This window comes from Mirounga leonina, unplaced genomic scaffold (genome assembly GCF_011800145.1).
Source record: "Mirounga leonina isolate KUSES-001 unplaced genomic scaffold, KU_Mleo_1.0 Mir_127, whole genome shotgun sequence".
In the NCBI taxonomy this organism is placed as follows: domain Eukaryota; kingdom Metazoa; phylum Chordata; class Mammalia; order Carnivora; family Phocidae; genus Mirounga; species Mirounga leonina.
The window spans coordinates 45,207,033-45,228,589 of record NW_023270316.1 but is presented as its reverse complement, the minus strand read 5'-3'; the positions used below and the strand labels follow the sequence as shown (position 1 = coordinate 45,228,589).

General features: G+C 38.3%; 1 protein-coding gene across 1 annotated transcript in view; it reads right to left on the bottom strand.

Annotated features, from left to right (window-relative positions):
- Positions 1–21,557, bottom strand: part of DIAPH3 (diaphanous related formin 3) — a 485,828-nt gene that overhangs the window by 121,955 nt on the left and 342,316 nt on the right. The window contains exons 26-27 of the mRNA XM_035003260.1: positions 6,637–6,732; positions 5,896–5,955 (exon numbers count right to left, since the gene is read on the bottom strand). Of these exons, the coding sequence (XP_034859151.1) occupies positions 5,896–5,955; positions 6,637–6,732 (156 nt within the window). The remainder of the gene's footprint in view (positions 1–5,895; positions 5,956–6,636; positions 6,733–21,557) is intronic.

Here is a 21,557-nt window from a genome sequence, read left to right as displayed (position 1 = left end):
GATTTAGTGTAAAGATAATATAGCGAGATTTTGTTTAGGTTATGGATGTTCACTAAAAATGTGTAATACTTGTTTGCCTAAAATTTTGATTATGTTTTATCTTATTTTGTCACAGTTAAATAGTTTTATCATTAGGGGTTTTAATTGCGTATAGTTTATAGAATTCTTTCTGATTACTCTATATCCATTTAACTGAGAAAAAAAAACCCACTGTAGTATTTAATGAAAAGAGAACCTTCTAATGAAGATGCAGTCAAATTGCAGGCAGATGTACCACAAGGTGTGGCTACACCGTTCATATTTGCGAAACCTTTGTTGGGAACACATAAGCGTCTACATAGTGTGCAGAGGAAGAGATGTCCTGGAAGAGCGTAGGAAGTAAGGTATCCATCCTAAAAAGCACTAGTCACTCAGTGGTATACCACCGAGTTGTAGAAACAAAGAAACAAACAAAAGAGAGAAAATGAGGAAACCAAGTCCTTGAAAGTCTCCTTTCCACCTTCTTAATGTTGGCTCGACTATCTTGCATTCTCCCTGATTTCTTCATCTTTCTTCTGCCTCTTGTTCATTCACTTCGTTACCCACCTGTGTCCATTCCTGAGGTGTAGCCCTTGATTTGCTATCCTCTAGATTTAAAGATTTTCCTTTAGAGAACTCATTAGCTTAAGTAGCATTAGCAATTCTCTGTGGGGGTCTCTTAACCCACAGCTCTAGACCTGGCTTCTTCCCTCAAACTTTAAAAAGCTCTTTTATTCACTCCCCATCCCTTGCGGCCAATCCATGTCGACATCTAGGGTGGCTATGAAGTCCTTTTGATTCTTTCCACTTTCCTACTTTGTCACTTCAGTTCCAGAAAATCTGCTCAGACCTGTCATTTTCTTGCTTAAAAACCTCAACAGACCAATTTCTTGGTCTGGCATCAGACTCTCCATATGTTTCTTTCCTATGTGGTCCTTTATTTTTAACCAGACCATTTGATTCACTAACACCTAAGTATGGTACAATCTTTATAAAAACACATTAATAAATACTTTGATTATCTTGACTTAAAAGGAAATCTTACTGTTTTCCACAGACTATAGAAAATCTTCAGATTTGGAATGCACTGTGTTGAGTAAAGACACAAGATAATGCCCTGTACTCATTAGCAGAAGTTTCCCTTTGTTTTATTTACTGTTGTTAAACTCTGCTTGATTAAGCAAGGGAAAGAAATCTAATTAATAAGCAACCTGCCGCTTCTAAAGAGTGAATAATCCAATCAAGACTGAACCGCATCCTCCCTGTTTGATACAACACCTTTTGAAGCACAGACCACTGATGATCAAATAGCTCCTTCCGATGACAGATAACATTTTAGGGAGGAGATGAGAGGGGGTTAACAGTGTTCACAGCTGGAGCTTTAGCAATTAGCATATTAAAGCCCACTCATTTGGGTGACATCCAGCGACCTGATTTTGCTCGGTATCCTACATTAATTGTTCCATTCCAACCTAAACATAACCATGTCTGTTCATTCAACACGTTCTTACTAAGCACCCATGTGCCGGGCACCAGCGCAGCTAAGTGCTGAGGTTACAGCAGTATATGAATCAGGTCTCTTTGGTCCCTCTGTCCCCACCTCGAGGGGACCCATGACTAGGGGGCAGACACTGAATATTTTATAGGAAATGGCTACTGCAAAGTGGGAAAGCCACTGGGCTTACTAGGACATACAGTTTTACAGACCGGGGTCCACTGGAGATGCTCTGAGAAAGTGTACACAGGCTGTTGCTCTTCCTTGGCTTACCCTTGCCCGTGGCCTTTGGACCTCACTTCTACTCACTCCTCAAAACCCAGCCTGGATTTCAGGGTCCTTCTAGAAGTCAAGTCTGGATTGTCCTCACAAGGTCTGGATTCGTCTTCCACACCTGCAGGTGTTCCCAAAACGTTGTGTGTTGCCTCTATCCTGGCATTAACCAAATGCATGGGAACTGCTACTCATCTGTCCCAACTAGATGATGAACACTTAGGGAGTATCTCTATATTTTAAGCGCCTAGCAAGTGCTTCATAAATTTTGCTAAATTAATGAAGGAATAAAGGTTTAGGGAGGAAAAATACTGGGCATTTAATTTCTGCTGAGGCTGTAAAAGGCAAAGCAAAAGATAAAACAACCAATAGTTTTTTGTTTTTTTTTTTTAAAGGTTTTATTTATTTATTTGAGAGAGAGAATGAGACAGAGAGAGAGAGCATGAGAAGGGGGAGGGTCAGAGGGAGAAGCAGACTCCCCACCCAGCAGGGAGCCCGATGCGGGACTCGATCCAGGGACTCCAGGATCATGACCTGAGCCGAAGGCAGTCGCTTAATGACTGAGCCACCCAGGCACCCCCAAAACAACCAATAGTTTTAACCAAAGTATTTTTGGCAGAGGTTTGGAGCACAGCATAAGGGCTGGATTACGGAACATGCATAATTTCTGTGCTTCTGAAGCCCATAGCAGTTAGAGCGCTTGAGGTCATCTTCTGCCAAAATATATTCTCGGACATTTTAGCTCCAAGGTCTGAGGATACTCTACCAGGATCTTCTAATTCTGAAATAAAAGATGATCTATGTTTGCAACTACATTTGTATCTACAGGTATAATCTAAATCTGCACTTATAATCTATACAATCTATATGTTCCATGGTTGGCTAAAATTAATATAGATGTTTTAATACAGAGTTGTTTATTTTTATTTTTTTTAAATTTTTATTTTATTTTATTTTTTAAGATTTTATTTATTTGAGAGAGAGAGAATGAGATAGAGAGAGCATGAGAGGGGAATGGGTCAGAGGGAGAAGCAGACTCCCTGCCGAGCAGGGAGCCCGATGCGGGACTCGATCCTGGGACTCCAGGATCATGACCTGAGCCGAAGGCAGTCGCTTAACCAACTGAGCCACCCAGGCGCCCTATTTTTATTTTTTTTTAAAGATTTTATTTATTTGTCAGAGCGAGTGAGCGAGTGAGCCCAAGGAGGGGGAGAGGCAGGCTGAGGGAGAAGCAGGCTCCCCGCTGAGCAAAGAGCCCGACACGGGACTCATCCCAGGACCCTGGGATCATGACCTGAGCAGAAGGCAGATACTTAACTGACCGAGCCACCCAGGCGTCCCTAATACAGAGTATATTAAAAAAAATAAAAAGTGGTCATAATTCCAGAAGATGACATATTCTTGGAAAAGAGTGCTATCTAGTGGTTAAATCTGGGAACAAGAGATAAGATACACCACAGGCTAGAAAACCTCTGAAAGGATGTATCTCAGTAGGTCACCCTTATGTCAAGAAGAGGAAAAAAAAAGATACATAGATTGCTCATAGCACAAGGATGTGAAAAGGAATAGATGCTGATTCAAGCTGTGTATTCAGAGTACAACATGGCGGAGAGATTAAGAACTTGGAATCAGAAGTCAGCTCAAGTTCAAAACTTGGCACAGGACCATAAGCAAACTACCAGACCTGTTTAATCTTTAGTTATTTTCAACAACGAAATGGAGATAAAAATATTGACTATCTGACAGGATTATTGTGAAGATGAAATAGGATGATATGTATAAAAATTCTGCATGGTGCTTGGTATTTAGTAAGCCAAATAACTCAGTAGACATTAGATTATTATTAATACTTAAAATTATTATTTTACTTAGAATATAAGTTTAAAATAATTGTAGAAAATCTTGTAAGTCTTCAAAAAAAAAAAGGTTAGGAGATAATATGAACCACTATAAGCATATAGAAAATGTCAGACATTAGTTTAAGTACATCAAAGCAGCTTAAAAAGTATAATAGGTTCAAGTTACACTTCACATAGTTCAGTTGAGTTGTAGGGTTAGCATTTTCAAAACAAAAGGCAATTTTTAGAAATAGGAAGATTATAAAATACTCTGAAATATCATCTTTTCCTAATAATAATCATGATCCTTGTTTCAATAATATTTTCCTTAAACAAACTGTGTACTTTTGAACATCTAATCTAATAAATCTATCTTTATATACAGAGTTCTTCAAGATTAACTGGTCATTTGAATTTTTCCCCACTTGGTTAGAAATACAAAAGGAAAACACAACAGAAATATTGATAGAAAATAAGTGTCAAAAACACTGTAATCCACTACATTTATATTAGAAAAGAATTTGACCTTCATATCTCTTTTGGCTTGCTGTATAACCTATTAGTTTAATTATCACAATAGCCTTATAACTTCAGATAGTACATGTCAACCTGAGTAAAGACAGAAATGCAAGGTTCATCTGCTTTTATGCAGCGGACCAAAATACCATAATTTGTAAGTAATCATAGATGAGCTTTTGTAGACTGGACACTTTACTGACATTACAGTCAGAAAAGAACTGGGTTCCCCAAGGCCAGTGCACAAAATTATCTTAAATAATCTTCCTCTACATAATACCTAAATTAAGCATAGCATGGACATATGTATGCCATTATAATCATTTCATGATCACTGTGTTGGCTGTGGGTCTTAAATGATACACAATGGGGGCTGCATTATTTTATATATTTTGTTACTGATAAAAAATAATTCAAAATACCCATGTGTAATCAAAAAAAGAAATGTGATGGGAATCAGAACTGCATTATGGTTATATTTGTGTCACTAACTAGCTCTGTACTCTTGGGAGGGTTTGCAGCTTCTCTGAATTTCCATTTATTCATCTACAAAACAAAATAATCTCTAGGTCCAGGATAGCTCCATTCACTAACCTTTTGCCATTATTTACTATGTCACAATGACTCCAAATCATAAACCCAAAGTTAGGAAGTACTTAATTATCCACAATGAGTATCTGTGACATACTACCATTCCTCTTTTCTGCTGTTAAAGTAGGGAAAGGCTAAACAATAACAAAAACATACTGTTGAAAAGACTAGAAAGATCTATTTAAATATTTTACCTTGAGCAATAAACATCTACCCATCTATGAAGATTAATTACCCACATTCACTTCTTTTTCTTATTCACTTCATAGTGTTTTTTTTTTTTTTGGCTACCCTAGAAATTTGACACAAATGTCTGTAGTTAGCCACACATTAACACTTCCAGAACTTAACTCCTCCATATCCAAAACTATCCTTGAATGAAAATCTGTCAAGTATTTTTCCATTTATAAATCTCGCAAACTTTGATGACAATCTCATCCTGAATAAATGACAATGACAACTGATAAATTTACTTATGACTATGTAAGGTAAGCAGAACCCCATAATTGATAACAGTGAGAGAAAGGGAGCCAACGTAAATAGAACTTGGTCAGCATGAATTGGCACAATGAAGAGAGGAGGGTGCCGTGCGGGCGCTGGTGAGATTTCTGGAAGCAGTCACTCTCAGATCAACATCAGAAACTCAGTTAACTCACCTTTTTAGTGATCCTAGTATATCCTTCCACGATAAGGGCACATGAAACTCATCTGTGTTATAATGATTTTGCCAAAATGCTGGTCACAGTATTACAAACGGCACTGGCAAATATGGTAGAGTAAAATAGTTTAACAGATTCACTATTTCAAGTCGTATCTTGATGTAAAGCAAATCCACTATGTGAAACATTACTTTGAGAGCAAACTGTTTTTGAAAGGATACATTGGGCAACACTGATCAAAAATGTCTGAGATAATTTCAAAAAATAATAATTTTAAAAATTCATCTGAGACCTGAAAGAAGAACCTTAGATACTACCTCAAGGCAATAGTATAAGCATGGAATATTATGAATATACAAGCTCAGGGCAATAGGTACATCCACACATTTCTACTCCTATAGTTATAACTAAACTTGAGAACCCTCACAGCAGCCTATTAAAATAATAGATCAACAGGATAAAAGTAGATAAGAAGAATGTGCAATTTATGAATACGGTTTATTACCATGGTTACAAACTTTCAGAACAGGCCTCTGAGACATGGGACTGAGACTTTGCCGAATATCTGTTAAAAAAAGAGAGAGAGACAAAATTAATACAGAGGTCTGTTCACCTCAACAAGTGTTAACAGTGGGATGCCTGGGTGGCTCAGTCAGTTAAGCGGCTGCCTTCGGCTCAGGTCATGATCCCAGCGTCCTGGGATCGAGTCCCACATCGGGCTCCCTGCTCCTTGGGAGCCTGCTTCTCCCTCTGCCTGCCTCTCCCCCTGCTTGTGTTCTGTCTCTCTCTCTCTGACAAATAAATAAATAAAATCTTAAAAAAGTGTTAACTGTTAGACTGTTTTCAAAGGTTAAATATGTCTCGACCCAAGCAATGCTTCAATACCCTGAAATACTTGAAGCAATGATGCTATGACTTTTACTTCCCATTTAGTTATGCTATTGTAAACTCCACTGGGATAAGGTGCATATGGTTCTTTAGATGAGACTTGTCACAGTAATCAGGATTTTCTAGGTTCAGTGCTTTGGTCTGTTAATGTGCTGACATCGGTCAGCTGGAATGCTTCTCTCTGACATCTGTCATGGCAAGGGAAGGATTAAGCAAACTCAGGAAACTTCTGAAGAGGTGTTGCCCAGAGCACTACATTCTTGACACATGACTTGAAAAGAATTAAAAGGAAAAAAGAAAACGGTTGTTCTTTGTGATAGTTCCCTAGAAAGTAACATGAAAGAACTATAATGTTCACCTTTTGGTTTTGGTGTCCTTTTTCTTCTGTCGCGGAAGGCAGCCCCCGACTGCAAAGCCTCCAGCAGACTATCCATCACTCCTGTCTCATCACCCTCTGTGAAGAGAGATGCAGGGAATTCCATCAGCCCTCAGGGTTACCATAGCAATGTCAAAGCATACACAGAAACTGGTGATGGTGATGGTAGGGGGAAGAAAGATCAGATGCCAGGACTAAGCCAGCAATTTCAAAATAAGATAGGACTTTATAAATCAAATATCTTCTAATGAAATCGGGCTCATTAGTGCCTGTGTTACTGTCCACTGAAGAGGACCAGCTTCCATTGATTCACTTCACAGGATTGCTTTTATAGTCTGGTGGCCCAATAACTTTAAATAGAATGCGGTTCTAGTCATATCTGTGTCCCAGGTTATCATAAATCACATTTCCCTTGTAGAAATGGGTTATTTTCAAAGCATCAGCTTCTATTCTAAAATCGACCAGGTGTGGGAGAATGTTTTCGTTGCTGTTACTGAGACTCTGCTGCCTAAACTTTTTGCACAAAATTTTATTTCCAGGTTAACTATTGTGAACATGCTCCCAACAACTGATCTTTCATATCAGAAGATAATCGTCCCCTGATTTTGGTGACACAGAACAATCACTACAAACTTTCATAGAATGTATGAAAAGTTTGTCTTCTGTAATGAAAAAATAAACCAAAAGAGGCTCTCAAGTACCTGAAGTATTTTTCATCCCATTATGATTAGTTTAAATTGATATTCTGTATACATTTAGTGAAGGCTGTGGTATAGAGCCAATCCTTTCTCCAAAGAACAGATTATCTTGTAATATTCATAGTTATTTATAGTTGTCAATGCTAAATATTATTCAAAGGGGGGGGGGAGCTTCAAACTACTGGCCCAAACCCAAATTCAAGGAAATACACTTTTTTGTCCCTCAGAAAGAGGTTATTTGTAGGATTCTCTATGAAATTGTATGGCTGTCATAGTTACATCTAAAGTAATAGGAAACTACTTCCTCTGGATTTTTTATTTCTTTTTATTGAGACGCAATCCCTTGATTGGGAACAGAAGACAAATGAATGCAGTAAAGTACAGATAGCAAACTCATTTACAGTTTATAAACAGATATATAAATATAAATATGTATCGGCCTCTTTCCATCTGGTTCTATCTCATATTTTTAGAAAAGTACTAAACTTTGTAGGTGTAATTAAAAAAAAAAAGGTGGGTGACAGGTAGAGTATCTGAAGGTTAACTTACAGATAAATTTAATTCTAAAGTGGCTTGAAGGCTATTTTAATTAAAATACACTAAACATTTCAGACCCCTTAATTAGTAACTAAATATCTTTGAAAATTTACACTCAAACTTAACTTTAAAAAAAAAAAAAACTGTGAGTAATGCCAGATATTCAAGGTTGAGGATATATTTCATTAGTAAAAGGCAACATTTTAAAATTCTACAACTTTAAAAAAGCAAGCACGAGATTAATGGCATACACTTTAAGGGAATAAAAACAAAAACAAAGAACTACAAAGAAAATTTGGACTTTCGTTATTAAGTTTACTGTTGATAGTGGTATTGACATAGTGAATCTGAAACCATTATGTGTGTATTATAAGGTTGAGCAGACGGGTAAACTCGCTATTGGAAAGGAAATACAAATATGGAATAGGAGGACAGAAAGAACCATAAAGTGTTGGATTTCACTTACAAGGGTTTAAAAAAAAAAAAAAAAAAAAAAAAAAACCAAAACACTTCCTAGCTTTCCAAAATAACCCAGAAGTAATGACTGTGGCAGCAGTGAGCACGCCGGTCTCCAGATCTTGGTTTCTAAATACCATTATTAATGTGAACTAGAATACTTAGAGAAATATCTGATTATGGGGCTGAGACCAAGAAAGTGTGAAAAAAGCCAGGAATGTATTGATGTACCAGAAGATTAGAAAGTACTCACAGAAGGCAGGGATGTGTCAAAAGGGCAGAGGGGAGCTAGATTGAAGGACAGTCTTGGCTAAATTTAGGGGGACTTGAGCACTAAATGAATAATAATAGGGATGGATTATTACACATTGGGGGTAAAAAACACTTATGCATCCATACTGATACTAAAAAATTAAAAATAAATATGGGGTAAGGGAAAGCTCTTTATAGAAGAATGCCAACCAATAGGTGTCAAAGATATGGGGGAAATACACAATTTACTATATTACAATTCACATAGTAAGAATTGATTGAGGCAGGAATCATCAATGGGTGCAGAAACTACTGGGTATTAGGCTGTCAGGGACAGCATTTGGAGAAATCTGGCAGATGTCACCTTACCTAAAGAATCCAATCTGACATTCTACGTCACAGTAATGGTACACAACGGACAAGCGCCTTCTGAAAGGGTGCACTGAGACAGACCCAACCTGTGTAGTACTTTGCACAAAAATATTTATCCTGAATCTAAATGTGAGGAAACTATAATAGAAATCCAAAGTGAGGAACATCCTGTAAAGTGACTGGCTTGCATTCTTAAAGACCATCAATTATGAAAGACAAGAGAGAGAGGGAGGAATGAAGGGGAAGAAAGAAAAGATTAGGGAGATTCAAGAGGTAGGACAACCAACTGTAAAACACAAGCGTTGATTAGCTCTTGGACTGTATCATATAAATGCTATTGTTGGGATAATTGGGGAAATTTTAAAATGGACTAGGTATTACATAATTATATTATGCCACTGTTAAGTTACCTGAAGATGATAATTATGGTATCATTTGGTAGGTTCATTCCATTGTTGTCAGGAGATAGATGCTGACACACTTAGGCTCACTAAACAACTTATGCCCCCATCTCATATTCTCCGTTTCATGCCCTTGAACATGCTGCTTTCTTTACACAGAACATCCTTCCCTTTTCTTCGCCAAGCTAACTCCTCCTCCAAGACAGAAAGGAGAATCCTTCCCTGAACTATGTGAGCTGAACCAGGTACCCCTCTGTGTCCTAATGGCATGGGGTAGCCACAGCAATAAATCTTTTACAATATAATTTACTTGACAGTTTCTGCCACTAGACTGAGTTCACTGAGGACAGAGATCATGGCTTTCATTTATCCTTAATACCTAGCAAAATGCCAGTATCACACAGAAAGTGTTCATTATTAACTGTTGACTAACCAGTGAGGTACTCACATGGCCAATAGGAAGGAGTAATCGTGCAGGAGAAGGAAGGCCACAGGCGGGGCAGGGGTCAGGGAAGCGGTGGGAGCATGTTCCCACCACCACCGTAAACAGTGCAGCACTGTTTCTCTCTCTTCCCTTGTCTCACACAACCATTCGGTTGCCAAACCCTGTTCATGCACACTCCCCAGTATCTCAAGAATGGATCGATTGTTTCCTTTTCTGATTGAACCTGAAGTTCACTGTCGAGAATTGAATTACTTTTCACCTGAAATATCGCATGAGTTGCCAGGAGTCACACTGCGTCTAGTTAATCCCAAATTCAAATTCATCCCATACAGCACTGGTCTGCTCAAAAGCAGAGCCATGATCTTCAGTCTCCCAGTCACAAATTTCCATTATCTCTCACTTCCCGTAACATAAAGTTCCAACTCTCACTTGCCCCGACACTTGATTCCAATTGTGTTTCCAATCTTATCTCTTTTAATTTCAAAACCTGTTCTTCAGCTAAAGGCAACTTTCTTCACACGTCTTTTCTCTTCCATCCTTCCCTCTCCAGCTGGAACCTCTGCGCTCTTGTCTCCCAGAGCTGATGGCTTTTCTTGGCCTTCATTCCCACGTGCATAATGGGAAGAACATAGTATGGAAGTAAGAAGACACGCGTTCTAGTCTGAGCTCTCAACTAACAACCTATGTGACACCGGACTCATTACAAAATCACTCCTGACAAGTGTAATAGAAAAAATACCTGTTTAGGGTTAATGAGAGGATCAAATGAGAAAATACAAATGAGAGCACTTGGTAAATTGCTGTGATATCAAAATGTAGGGAAATAAATTCATAAATGAACTCCATAGCACACTACAGGCAGTTTATGAAATATTTGATTATTATGTTTCAAGTATTGTTTCAGATACAATATAAATTAAATGACTTCTATAGTGTATTTTATTATGTCTTTGATTATCATCATTTCTAAGGGAAACTGATGAAGTACCTGTCAGAAGTAAGCCCTTTAAATAGTCTCTAAATAATCCAATGTGTAAGGTAAGACATATAATGGAGATGTTATTCCAAATGTTAAAAGTGCACTTAGAATATATTCATTCACCATATGTTTACTGAGGGCTTACTATGTGCCAGGATACTACTAGGCACTAAAAATACCCAGGCCCCAAGAATTAATAAGACATGCTTTCTGATCTTAAGAAGCAGAACAGTGTGATAGGTATGGGAGGGATCCGTATGAAGTACTGGAGATAAAAGATTTCCTGGTGAATTATGATCTGACAAACAAGCAGGATTTAGCCATGGCAAAGACTAGAGAGAGAACATCATCCCTGGCAGAAGGAATATCAGGTACAAAAGCAAAAGATATGAATAAAAACAAAAGTGAGCTAGAGTCAAGTATTGAAATGATTTATATTTACATGATTCTAATACAAACTTAATTCATATTTACATCACTTTCATACATTATTCCTCTACAAAGAGAAATAAAAATTAGCTATTTTTTAAATTGTAGACTAGAATTCAGTATCTCTAACTACAAGTCAGTTCATATTCAAAATATTTATAGTCTCTCTCCTGCTATGAACTCTTTTAAATCAAGAGACTAACTGTAATATTCAAAGCTTTGCTATATCTGAATAACACATCACCTTGTTTAATTAGTAAATGGTATTTACAAAAATTGTACGGTGTCAAGGGAAATGGAGGAGAGAGAGCTAAGGAGGAGATACCCCTAAAGCAGAATCAATAGGACATGCAGACAAGCAGAGGATGGCCTACTGAGGAGTTAGACAAGTCTGAGGTCTCAGGGGCCTATGACAAAAGGAGTAGAAAATATGAAAATGTTTTAAAATAATACTCTGTTGGGGAACAAATGTTGAAGATAATGAGCTTCCTTTTGGACATATGAGTACAAGGTGCTAGCAGGGACCTCCTGATAACTTCTGAAAGTAAGCTGGAAATTCTGGCCTCAAGTTCAGACAACAATTTTGGTATTATTTTCAGAAGTCATTTCTATATTACAAAAGATACTCATTCAGCACTATGGGCCAGACCCTGAGAAAGGTCCTGGAAATACGAAGGCTGACTTTGTCCTTGCCTTATATGGTCCTCTGGAAGCACATATGACTGATTCAGGAGAGGTGCCATCTTGAGAACCAGTAGGAGAAAAAAGATAAGACAGTGACATGGTAAGGTATTTTCTTTCCTTTGTTCTACTTTCCCAAGTCAAGGCACAACACGGAAAGTAGATATAACTACAGATACAGAGAAGATCCCAAAAGGCTCGAGAACATTAAAAACAAACCAAACAGGTTGCATACAAAGTGGAGAATCACAATGGAAATGGATTTCTCAAAAGCAACACTGAGCTCCAGAAGACAAGTTATGGATTTCAAATTCTGAAGAGAAATGATTTCCGATGAAGACATGGTTACACTCCCTCTAAGAGGAGGACAGAAAATGAACATGCAAGTTTACGAACGCTCATTCTTAGAAAGCTACTGGAAGGTGTGCCTTGGCAAAAAAAGGTAAGAAGGTAAGAAAAACAAACATGGGCTCTCGGAGAGGGGAACAGCAAAGTGGCAAAAATATTGCCCAGGATGACACTTGTGTCCCAGGCCGAGAGCAGCCAGTTCAGATCACATGGGAGAAAGCTGGAGTGAAGGAGAGAACCGTGGCCAAGAAACTAAAAGCAAATCTGCTGTGTTGAGCCATTTACACAAATGACTGCGGCTGATTTCACAGACCTGAGAGTCTGGATAAAATTGTGACAGGTGTACACAAATACTGAGCAAATTAAAAAAAAAATTGTTCATATAAACCTAGAAATGACACTGTTGCCCAACAGGAAAGAACCATGGAATACTAACTGGAGGGGTAAGGAATATTTCCACAGTTGCGATATTATAAACACTATTTTTTTGACTATCAATTGCAATACAATTGTAATGTGAGGACAGCAGGGGTAGAGAAGGGGTGAAGGAGGGGAGTCCAAGGTGGTGAGAAAGCAAAAGGAAACTAAATCTTCACTTCTCAGGAACTCGCTAATGCCTAAAATAAATTAACAACAGTCTAAGCATATTATTTAGAAAGAGAGAAGAGGTAAATAAATACCAGAAAAAAAATCCTAAGAATTAAAAGTGGCTGCCTCCTACTGGGTATTTACCCCAAAGATACAAAAGTAGGGATCCGAAAGGGTACGTGCACCCCGATGTTTATAGCAGCAATGTCCACAATAGCCAAACTGTGGAAAGAGCCAAGATGTCCATCGACAGATGAATGGATAAAGAAGAGGTGGTATATATATACAATGGAATATTATGCAGCCATCAAAAGGAATGAGATCTTGCCATTTGCAACGACGTGGATGGAACTGGAGGGTATTATGTTGAGCGAAATAAGTCAAACAGAGAAAGACATGTATCATATGACCTCACTGATATGAGGAATTCTTAATCGCAGGAAACAAACTGAGGGTTGCTGGAGTGGGGGGTGGGGTAGGAGGGGTGGGGTAGGAGGGATGGGTTGACTGGGTGATAGACACTGGGGAGGGTATGTGCTCTGGTAAGTGCTGTGAATTGTGCAAGACTGTTGAATCTCAGATCTGTACCTCTGAAACAAATAATGCAATATATGTTAAGAAAAAAAAAAAAGAAGAAGAAGGTAGCAGGAGGGGAAGAATGAAGGGGGGGAAATTGGAGGGGTAGATGAACCATGAGAGACGATGGACTCTGAAAAACAAACTGAGGGTTCTAGAGGGGAGGGGGGTGGGAGGATGGGTTAGCCTGGTGATGGGTATTGAGGAGGGCACATTCTGCATGGAGCACTGGGTGTTATGTACAAACAATGAATCATGGAACACTACATCTAAAACTAATGATGTAATGTATGGGGATTAACATAAGAATAAAAAAAAAAGTGGCTGCCTCTGGGAAGTAGAAGGAAGTGGAAGGAAGTTGAGAGGAGTGAGGGGAAAATATATTTTATCATGCTAGGAGCTTAACATATTTCATCTAGGAATTTGCAGACATTATGTTGATAAAGTAACGACAACGAAAGATCTCATGACAGAAAAAGATGACCAGGTAGGTAGAGACAAGGGAAGAAGTTGATTTTTGACCTACTTGTGCTTTCCTCTGATAAGGGGAAGAGGAAAGGTAATAAATGGTACAACGCAACATGCTGAGTAGTGTGATGGAGAGCTCCAGGGCAGGAAGGACAACTGGTATGGGGCACAAGGAAAAGGGACAGCAGTCCCAGAAGGCCTCCTGGATACCTAAGACTTAACAAAGAGCTGTCTGTCTGTCATGGCTTCCTGAAGGGGGAAGGCCCTGCTCGCGCTCACAGAACAGGCTGGGGTTCCAGAGGGTCATGAAACACATGGGAGACCCAGATGTGCATGGGAGTGGAGAGCAGAGTGCCAGTGGGGCAGCGCTGGGAGGGGTTGAGGGCACAAGGAAGGGCCAGTGCCCCAAGCACTGAATAAGCTACAGGAATTTGGGATTTATCTTTAAGGGAGCGATCAAATTATTTTAAGCTAGGACATAACATGGTTAAATTCCCCCTTTAAAAGAACACTCTGAGAAGAGACAAGATGGAGGGCAAGGAAAAGGTGAGAGCAGGTCTGAGAATTTAAATCTAGGCAAAACGTGATGGCAGGGCCCAAGTAAGGAATGGAAGGTGGTGAAAATGCAAAAGAATGCACAGAAAAATCTTGGTGAGCACGGATGGGAGTCTTAAAAAATAAAGTCGAGGTTAATTTCTAGGTATCCAGCTTGGCTAACTAGGTATGTACTGATATTATTCACCAAGTACTGAATTGTTCTTGTTTGGTGGTGGAAGGGGGCCGAGCCTAGAGAGGAACTCATGTCTGGATGTGTTGAGATGTTCAGGAGACATCTAACTGCAGGTGATTAAAGGTGTTTAGAAGGCTGATGGTTTCACAGGTTTAACAAGAGGAAGGAGAACTGGTTACACTAATAGGTTTAACTTAGAAGCATAGTGGTTGTATTTGAAGCTGTAGAAAAGGGCGTAAGCTTAGCACAGATGTAGAGGAACACACGTTTTGAATTCAAACGACTTGGATTGAAATACGGGCTTTCCAATTAGCCACCAGTGTGACTCTGGGCAAATTAGTTAACCTTGCTAACCCTCATTTTCTTTCCCCTCAACTTTAATGTGGAAATAAGAATAGTACCTGCCTCAAAAAAAAAAAAAAAAAAAAAAGTCCTGCATCGGGCTCCCTGCTCGGCAGGGAGTCTGCTTCTCCCTCTGATCCTCCCCCCTCTCATGTGCTCTCTCTCATTCTCTCTCTCTCAGATAAATAAATAAAATCTTAAAAAAAAAAAAAAAAAAAGAAGAATAGTACCTGCCTCATGTTATTGGAGGATTAAAAGACATACATGGTGTGCAGTGCTCAGCAGGGTGCCTGGCACATAGTAAGAGCTTCACCTCAGTTGATCTCTGCTGTGGTAGTTGAGCTGGCAGAGCATGAGCTCTCTTAGGAAGATGTGTGCTTGACAAGAGCGCTGAGGGTAAGCCACAAGGCAAACTAGCGTGTAAAGGGGAATTTAGGAAGTCCTGAGTGTTTTCAGTCTCTGACCGTTTTCCATCGGGTTTACCGTGCACGCACTTTGAGAGCTCCCCTTTCTCATTGTCCCCTACATAACTTCATTAACTCTCACCACATTTTATAGGGTTTCAGTAGCAGTAAAAGATGGAAAGATAACCACCTGGAACTGGGAGTGGGGCTACAGAAGAAAAGCTCAGTTTCTCCAAAGACGTGTTGAAAGTGTGCAGCTGATGTACAAATTTCATAGGCTCACAGTTTAACCCAACTCCTTCTAAAAGAAACAGTGACAGTTGCCCTTACAAAATTACATGAATTATTTTTCTATGCTGCTGGTTATAGACCTTCTGGGAACCAGATTGTATCTGCTTTACTTGGTAACCCAGTTCAGTCTTTAACCTAGAACAAAGCTCAAAATACGACTTAAACCAGACAGCAAAAAGACAGGAATAACTTAAAGTCTTTGAACTTGTCTTAATCTAGATGTGAAACTGAAAATTTGAGTCAAGGGAGTTAGAAAGCCAATTTTCACTGGGATTTAACTGATAAAATGATGATTAGAACAGTTCTCTTTTATACTGCAGTTAAGTACCTCAACCAAAGTAGAATTTTATGTTTAAAAAAAACACAATATTTGAACCTATTTTTCTCCACTATTCTTCATTATTTGCACAACTTTAACTCAACATATTTCCTGCTGTAAGTTAGAAGAAGAAAAATAGAATCTTCTACAAAGGAACAAGTTTTTACTTTTTTGTTGTTTTGTTTTTAAATAGAACAGTTGATAACCTCTCTACTTCTGCTGACAATCCCAAATATCTACTGGAGCTGTGACAGCTCTGTCTGCAATCACATGCTACTACCTATTTCTTGCTATCCTGAATATGCTTGGACCTGTGGCGATCATCTCATAACTCTGAGCACAGGCCATGGGGCCATGCGTATAGTTGCTCTGGATAAAATATAGGCTATATTTTCAAAGCCTGAGTAAAAACATATTTCACAGGTACATGTGAATGTATAAACCATGATTATTGTACTATTTATTACATTGTATGCAAATGAGAATCTAAATAATTTCATGCCTTATAATAAATAAGGTTATAGTAAATAAAGTTAAAAATGTATTTGTAAAATAAAGTATTTTTCTCATATGAACTCTCCAGTCGCCAAAAAAAAAATCCATACTGGATGTCATGCATAAAGTATGATTCTATTTTAATTATATAAACAACCAGGCAAAAAAGGTAATATAAATATATTGTGACAAATCATATTGCATTGTTATTAATTTTTAATTTCCCAATTCTTATGATTTAGATTCTGATGTAAGGAAATGATTCTGGCATCATAGTCATTTAGTTCAACTCATGAAGATATCCAATCTATCTTCTTCTGAAATCTTTTATTAGAGTTCATTTTTAAAACTAATGTAAACATGGCAAAATTACAGGAAAGTACGTTAGTTATGTGCTCATTTAATTCTCCTTTCAAATAAAAATGGCACACCATTTTTGGAATGTCAACATACTTAAGGCACAAGATTTACAAGTGATCATATAATCAATGAATGAGTTTGCTATTTCAAAATAATATAGCAAAAACTTATCTGGGCTGTATTAAATAGACATCTCATATCAAAAAGCCAAAATTTCAATAAGAGTTTCCCAAAGGGTGTACCACAGAATGCTAGTCCCATGAGGAGCAGCGTGTGTGTGTGTGTGTGTGTTGTGGGGGAAGGGAGGGTGGTTCTGGGGTCAAATAAGCTTGGAAAAGAATGTGTAGCATATACTGCCCTTGGGAATTCATATCAAATACACACAAAAATTTAATTCATGATTTATGATAAATGTGGCATTTCAAATCAGTAGAGGATAAGAAAATGTTCAATAACCACTATGGTGACAATGTTTTATCTGGCTCCCACTCCTCTACTTACAGCAACATAAATTCTAAGTAGATAAAACATCTCAACAACAAAAAATTAAATTGCCAAAGTATAGCAGACAGTATGTAAAAGTATATTTTTCATTACTTCTGGAATGGAAAGATCTTCTTGTGAAAAATCTAAATACCCAAATGTCATGCAGATTTTACTAAATGTCTACAAACTGAAAGAATAGTAAGAACAAAGTTTACACAAACAATAAGAGGAGAAACTAGAAAAAAAATTTAGAACACAGGTATTCCTTAAGACTCGTTCTCTTGAAATACAGAAATTATGACTCATAAAAATAAATCAATTAAAAAACAACAACAACAACAAAAAAAAACAGGCAAATGCTATGCTCAGGAAACCCATCCTTAAAATAAATAAGCAAGGCTTTTATACAGAGAATATCATACTCAAACTCATTCATAATTAAGGCTATTCCAAATACATCAGTGAGAGATCATCTTTCACTTATCAGCATGGCAATAAAAAAATGAGGATAACGGGTATAGGCTGGAAAACAGGTCACCACACTTTGTTGGTAGAAATATAAAACTAATACAACCTCTTTAGAATGCAATTTAGTAATCTATCAGAAATAAAACTGCACATACCACTTCATGAAATAATTTTTCTAAAAAAATTATCCTACTTATAACTCACATGTGTGCAAGGCAATATGTAGAAGGATGCTCATTATAACATTGTTTATAATATCAGGAGATTGGAAACAACCTAAATGCCCATCAGCAAGAGACAGACTAAATAAACTGTGATAGTCACATATTAAAATATATTGAGAGGTGAAAATATAATGAAGCATATTTATTCATTTTAAAGATTTTATTTCTTTATTTGAGAGAGCGAGCGAGCGAGCAAGCACAAGCGGGGGGTAGGGGGGCAGAGGGAGAGGGAGAAGCAGGCTCCCCATCAAGCAGGGAGCCTGACACGGGCCTCGATCCCAGGACCCCAGGATCACGACCTGAACCGAAGGCAGACGCTTAACTGAGTGAACCACCCAGGCGCCCTGAAGCATATTTAAATTGTTCATGTGGACTACCTCCAAAATATACCAAGTGAAAAAAGTCAATCACTTATTTGATCAATAAGGACACTGGATATAGACCTTTCAATGGCCACTCACAGATATTAGCTATAAAGCGGAGGATATTTTCGGACTTCTTGCTTAGCAATTACTCTACCACATGGTGCTGAGAAAGGCATTACTTAATCATTCTTCCAGTGCTAAATGTTTGTTAAAATGTCTCCCATGTAAGTACTCAAGTGCCCAACTCTGATTAGCTTGTTCACAGTGACCTATTCTAGCAATTACTGAAGAAAGCAAAATTTAAAAACCAGTATTGACTCTGGTTTAAAAAAATAATGTTGCCAAAGTTGTCCTTGTGTATTACGTAGGGACTTGGATGCTGAACAGATGCCTTCAGCTGCAAAAAACATAGAATGTCAAGGGAAAGATAATGTATCTATTTAAATATATATGTAGATGCGAAATGATAATGGCATTTAACAAGATGTGACTCACACACAGTGAACACCCATGACCCTTTCATCACAGGAACCCAGGTAGGAAAAGTTTAATTACATGACATAACATCACTACTTCTGAATAGACGCTTCACTTGTTACCCCCAAGGGCTTCACTTTACTCTGAAGAAATAAGCCTGACAGTGTTTAAGCTTGGCAATTGCTTATTTTCTGATGAAAATATGCGATAGGTTTTAGACTCATTTAAATATTTTCTAGATGATTTTAATATTTCTTTAATGTTTTAATATTTTCTCACTATATGAGTGAGGAATTTTGAAAAATATTTTTCAATGGCTTTGTTTCTCAAAGTTTTGAACAAAGAATGGAATGATTTCAGATACAGAAAATGAAAATGTTTAATTCGATACCCTGAATCAAAAAAAAAAATAAAAAGGGAAGGTAAACCAGGGGACAGCAGTAATTTCAGAGGAATTTCTTTCAGGAGAAGCTGGGATAAGTGGACTTGAGGCCATGAGGGGCCGCTCTCGGCGAGTGTACTTGGACACCGAGCGGTGCCCAGAGGGGCCCAGTGGTCAAGTGCTGACAGCAACATATGGTGCACACAGGAAGAGGGGGAGAAAAGGTCGGGAAGAGAGGCCCAGGGAGCTGGGATACAAGGCTGAAGAACTGCCATAGAATGGTTTTGAAAGGTGTGAAACAATCAAAATTGTACTTCACCATGATTAAAGCCGGCATAGTGTGAAGGTGTCAAGCCTGGGTGACTGGGAAATTGGTGGTATCATTAAACCAAAATGAGAATGTGAAAATCAGGTTTTATGTGGAACATGATAAGTTAGGTTTTAGATGAATTGATTTTGAGGTGCTGGCAGAATAGTTAAACTGCTTTGTCTAAGAAGTCGTTGGAAATATACTACTACAATTTCAAGTCAATCCCACACGGAAGCACTAAGGAATACGTGGCAGCCACTGAAACCAGCCCCAGCCCTTGTTCTCATGGGACTTATAGTCCAAGGGCAATTTCAACACAAAATTTGTGACTACCTGTATGATAAATGTCCCAAGACAGAAAGCAGAGTTCTATGAGACTGCTTACTGTAGAGACAGTGGATAAGAGGTATAACTATGGCTGCCCAGTGATGATTGCAGGGGTTATTCTTTGATACTCATATTTGCACTTAGATTTCTGAAGACAGGTTTTAATTGCACTTTAAAAGACTCTATGGAGGGGTGCCTGGGTGGCTCAGTTGGTTAAGTGTCTGCCTTTGGCTCAGGTCATGATCCCAAGGTCCTGGGATGGAGCCTCACATCTGGCTCCCAGCTCCAAAGGGAGCCTGTTTCTCCTTCCTCTGCCTGCCGCCACCCCTGCTTGTGTTCTCTCTGTCAAATAAATAAATACCTTAAAAAAAAAAAAAAAGACCATGGATAACATAATAAAGAGTGGAAATTTGTATATTAGCATTTTGAGTGCCAGGAATGTTCTTAAATGCCACCTCACTGCAGCCAACTTTGCCCAAAGTAAGTTTATTAGATTCGAGTTCCAGGTTCATTTCTAATACGAATTTGTGGCTCAAAGTATTTTTTTCAGTTCATTTTGAAGGAGAAATACAGATTTATTCTGCATAAATATGGTATTCCTCCCCATTCTTTCCCCAATCAGATGCAAAAGTGTAGCATTAATATTACACACTGAAGAAATGTAAAAATCCTAATCAGAGTAACAGCAACATGCTTTTCAAAGAAAGGAAGTCAGCAAAGACAATAGGCAACTCTGAATGAGAGGAAAGTGGGGAGGAAAGGAATTGACATATGCTTCCGGAGAAAGCAAATAACACAGAAAAGAAAAGAAAGTGGGAGACAACTGAACTTTCCATGAACTCATTAACAATTGCAAAGAAACTGGAGACAAAAATGTGCTAAACTCTTTCAAGCGAACAATGGAAGATTTTCCTCTCAACTACAAAAAAACTGACAAAATGAATATGGAAGCCCCCAAATAAAACCTGATATTAGGTATGTTTGAGCACAATTTTATTTAGAAAAGAATGCATGAGAAAAAGAAAAAAATCTAAATATGAATTAAGATATACCAGGAACCATCACTTTGAGTGAACGCCTGTGTGGAGTATTTTACCTAAATTTTCTGATTTCATCCTCACTCCAACCCTGCAAAGTAACTATTATCACATCTATTTTAAAGCCAGGGAAACTGAAGCTCAAGGAAGTGATGTTCCCAAAGCCCTACCGTGGCTAAGTATCAGAGGGGAGGTCTGAACCAGTATCTTTCTGATTCTTTCCATTATATGCTTTTCTTAGTATAGAGGTGTTGCAGGCTGAGAAGTACTCAGATCTTTAGCTTAGTTGAGTTGTACTTAGAGGTGTTTCAGGAAATGCCTCAAGGTACAGACAGACAGTGGCTTTTGTAGCTGGTAACTCAACCAACAAGCACAGATTAGGTTTCCCCCAATTCACTAGAAACCTGCTCCCTTTCTCTGGAAGCCAGCAATAAATGAATGCAGTCACAGAAGACTCCCTCCCCACAGAGAAAGGCCAGAAACATCTTCCAATTCTCCTAGGAACAGGAGTATCTGGAAATACTAAAATCAGTCTGGTCAGCCTGTGGCTTCATGATCCCTCCCTACAACCCATTCACTGGGTACCTGTTATAGTTGGGTTAAAACCTTGAGGCCAGCTAAACCACTATCACTATCATTCTTGGTCACCACTGGCC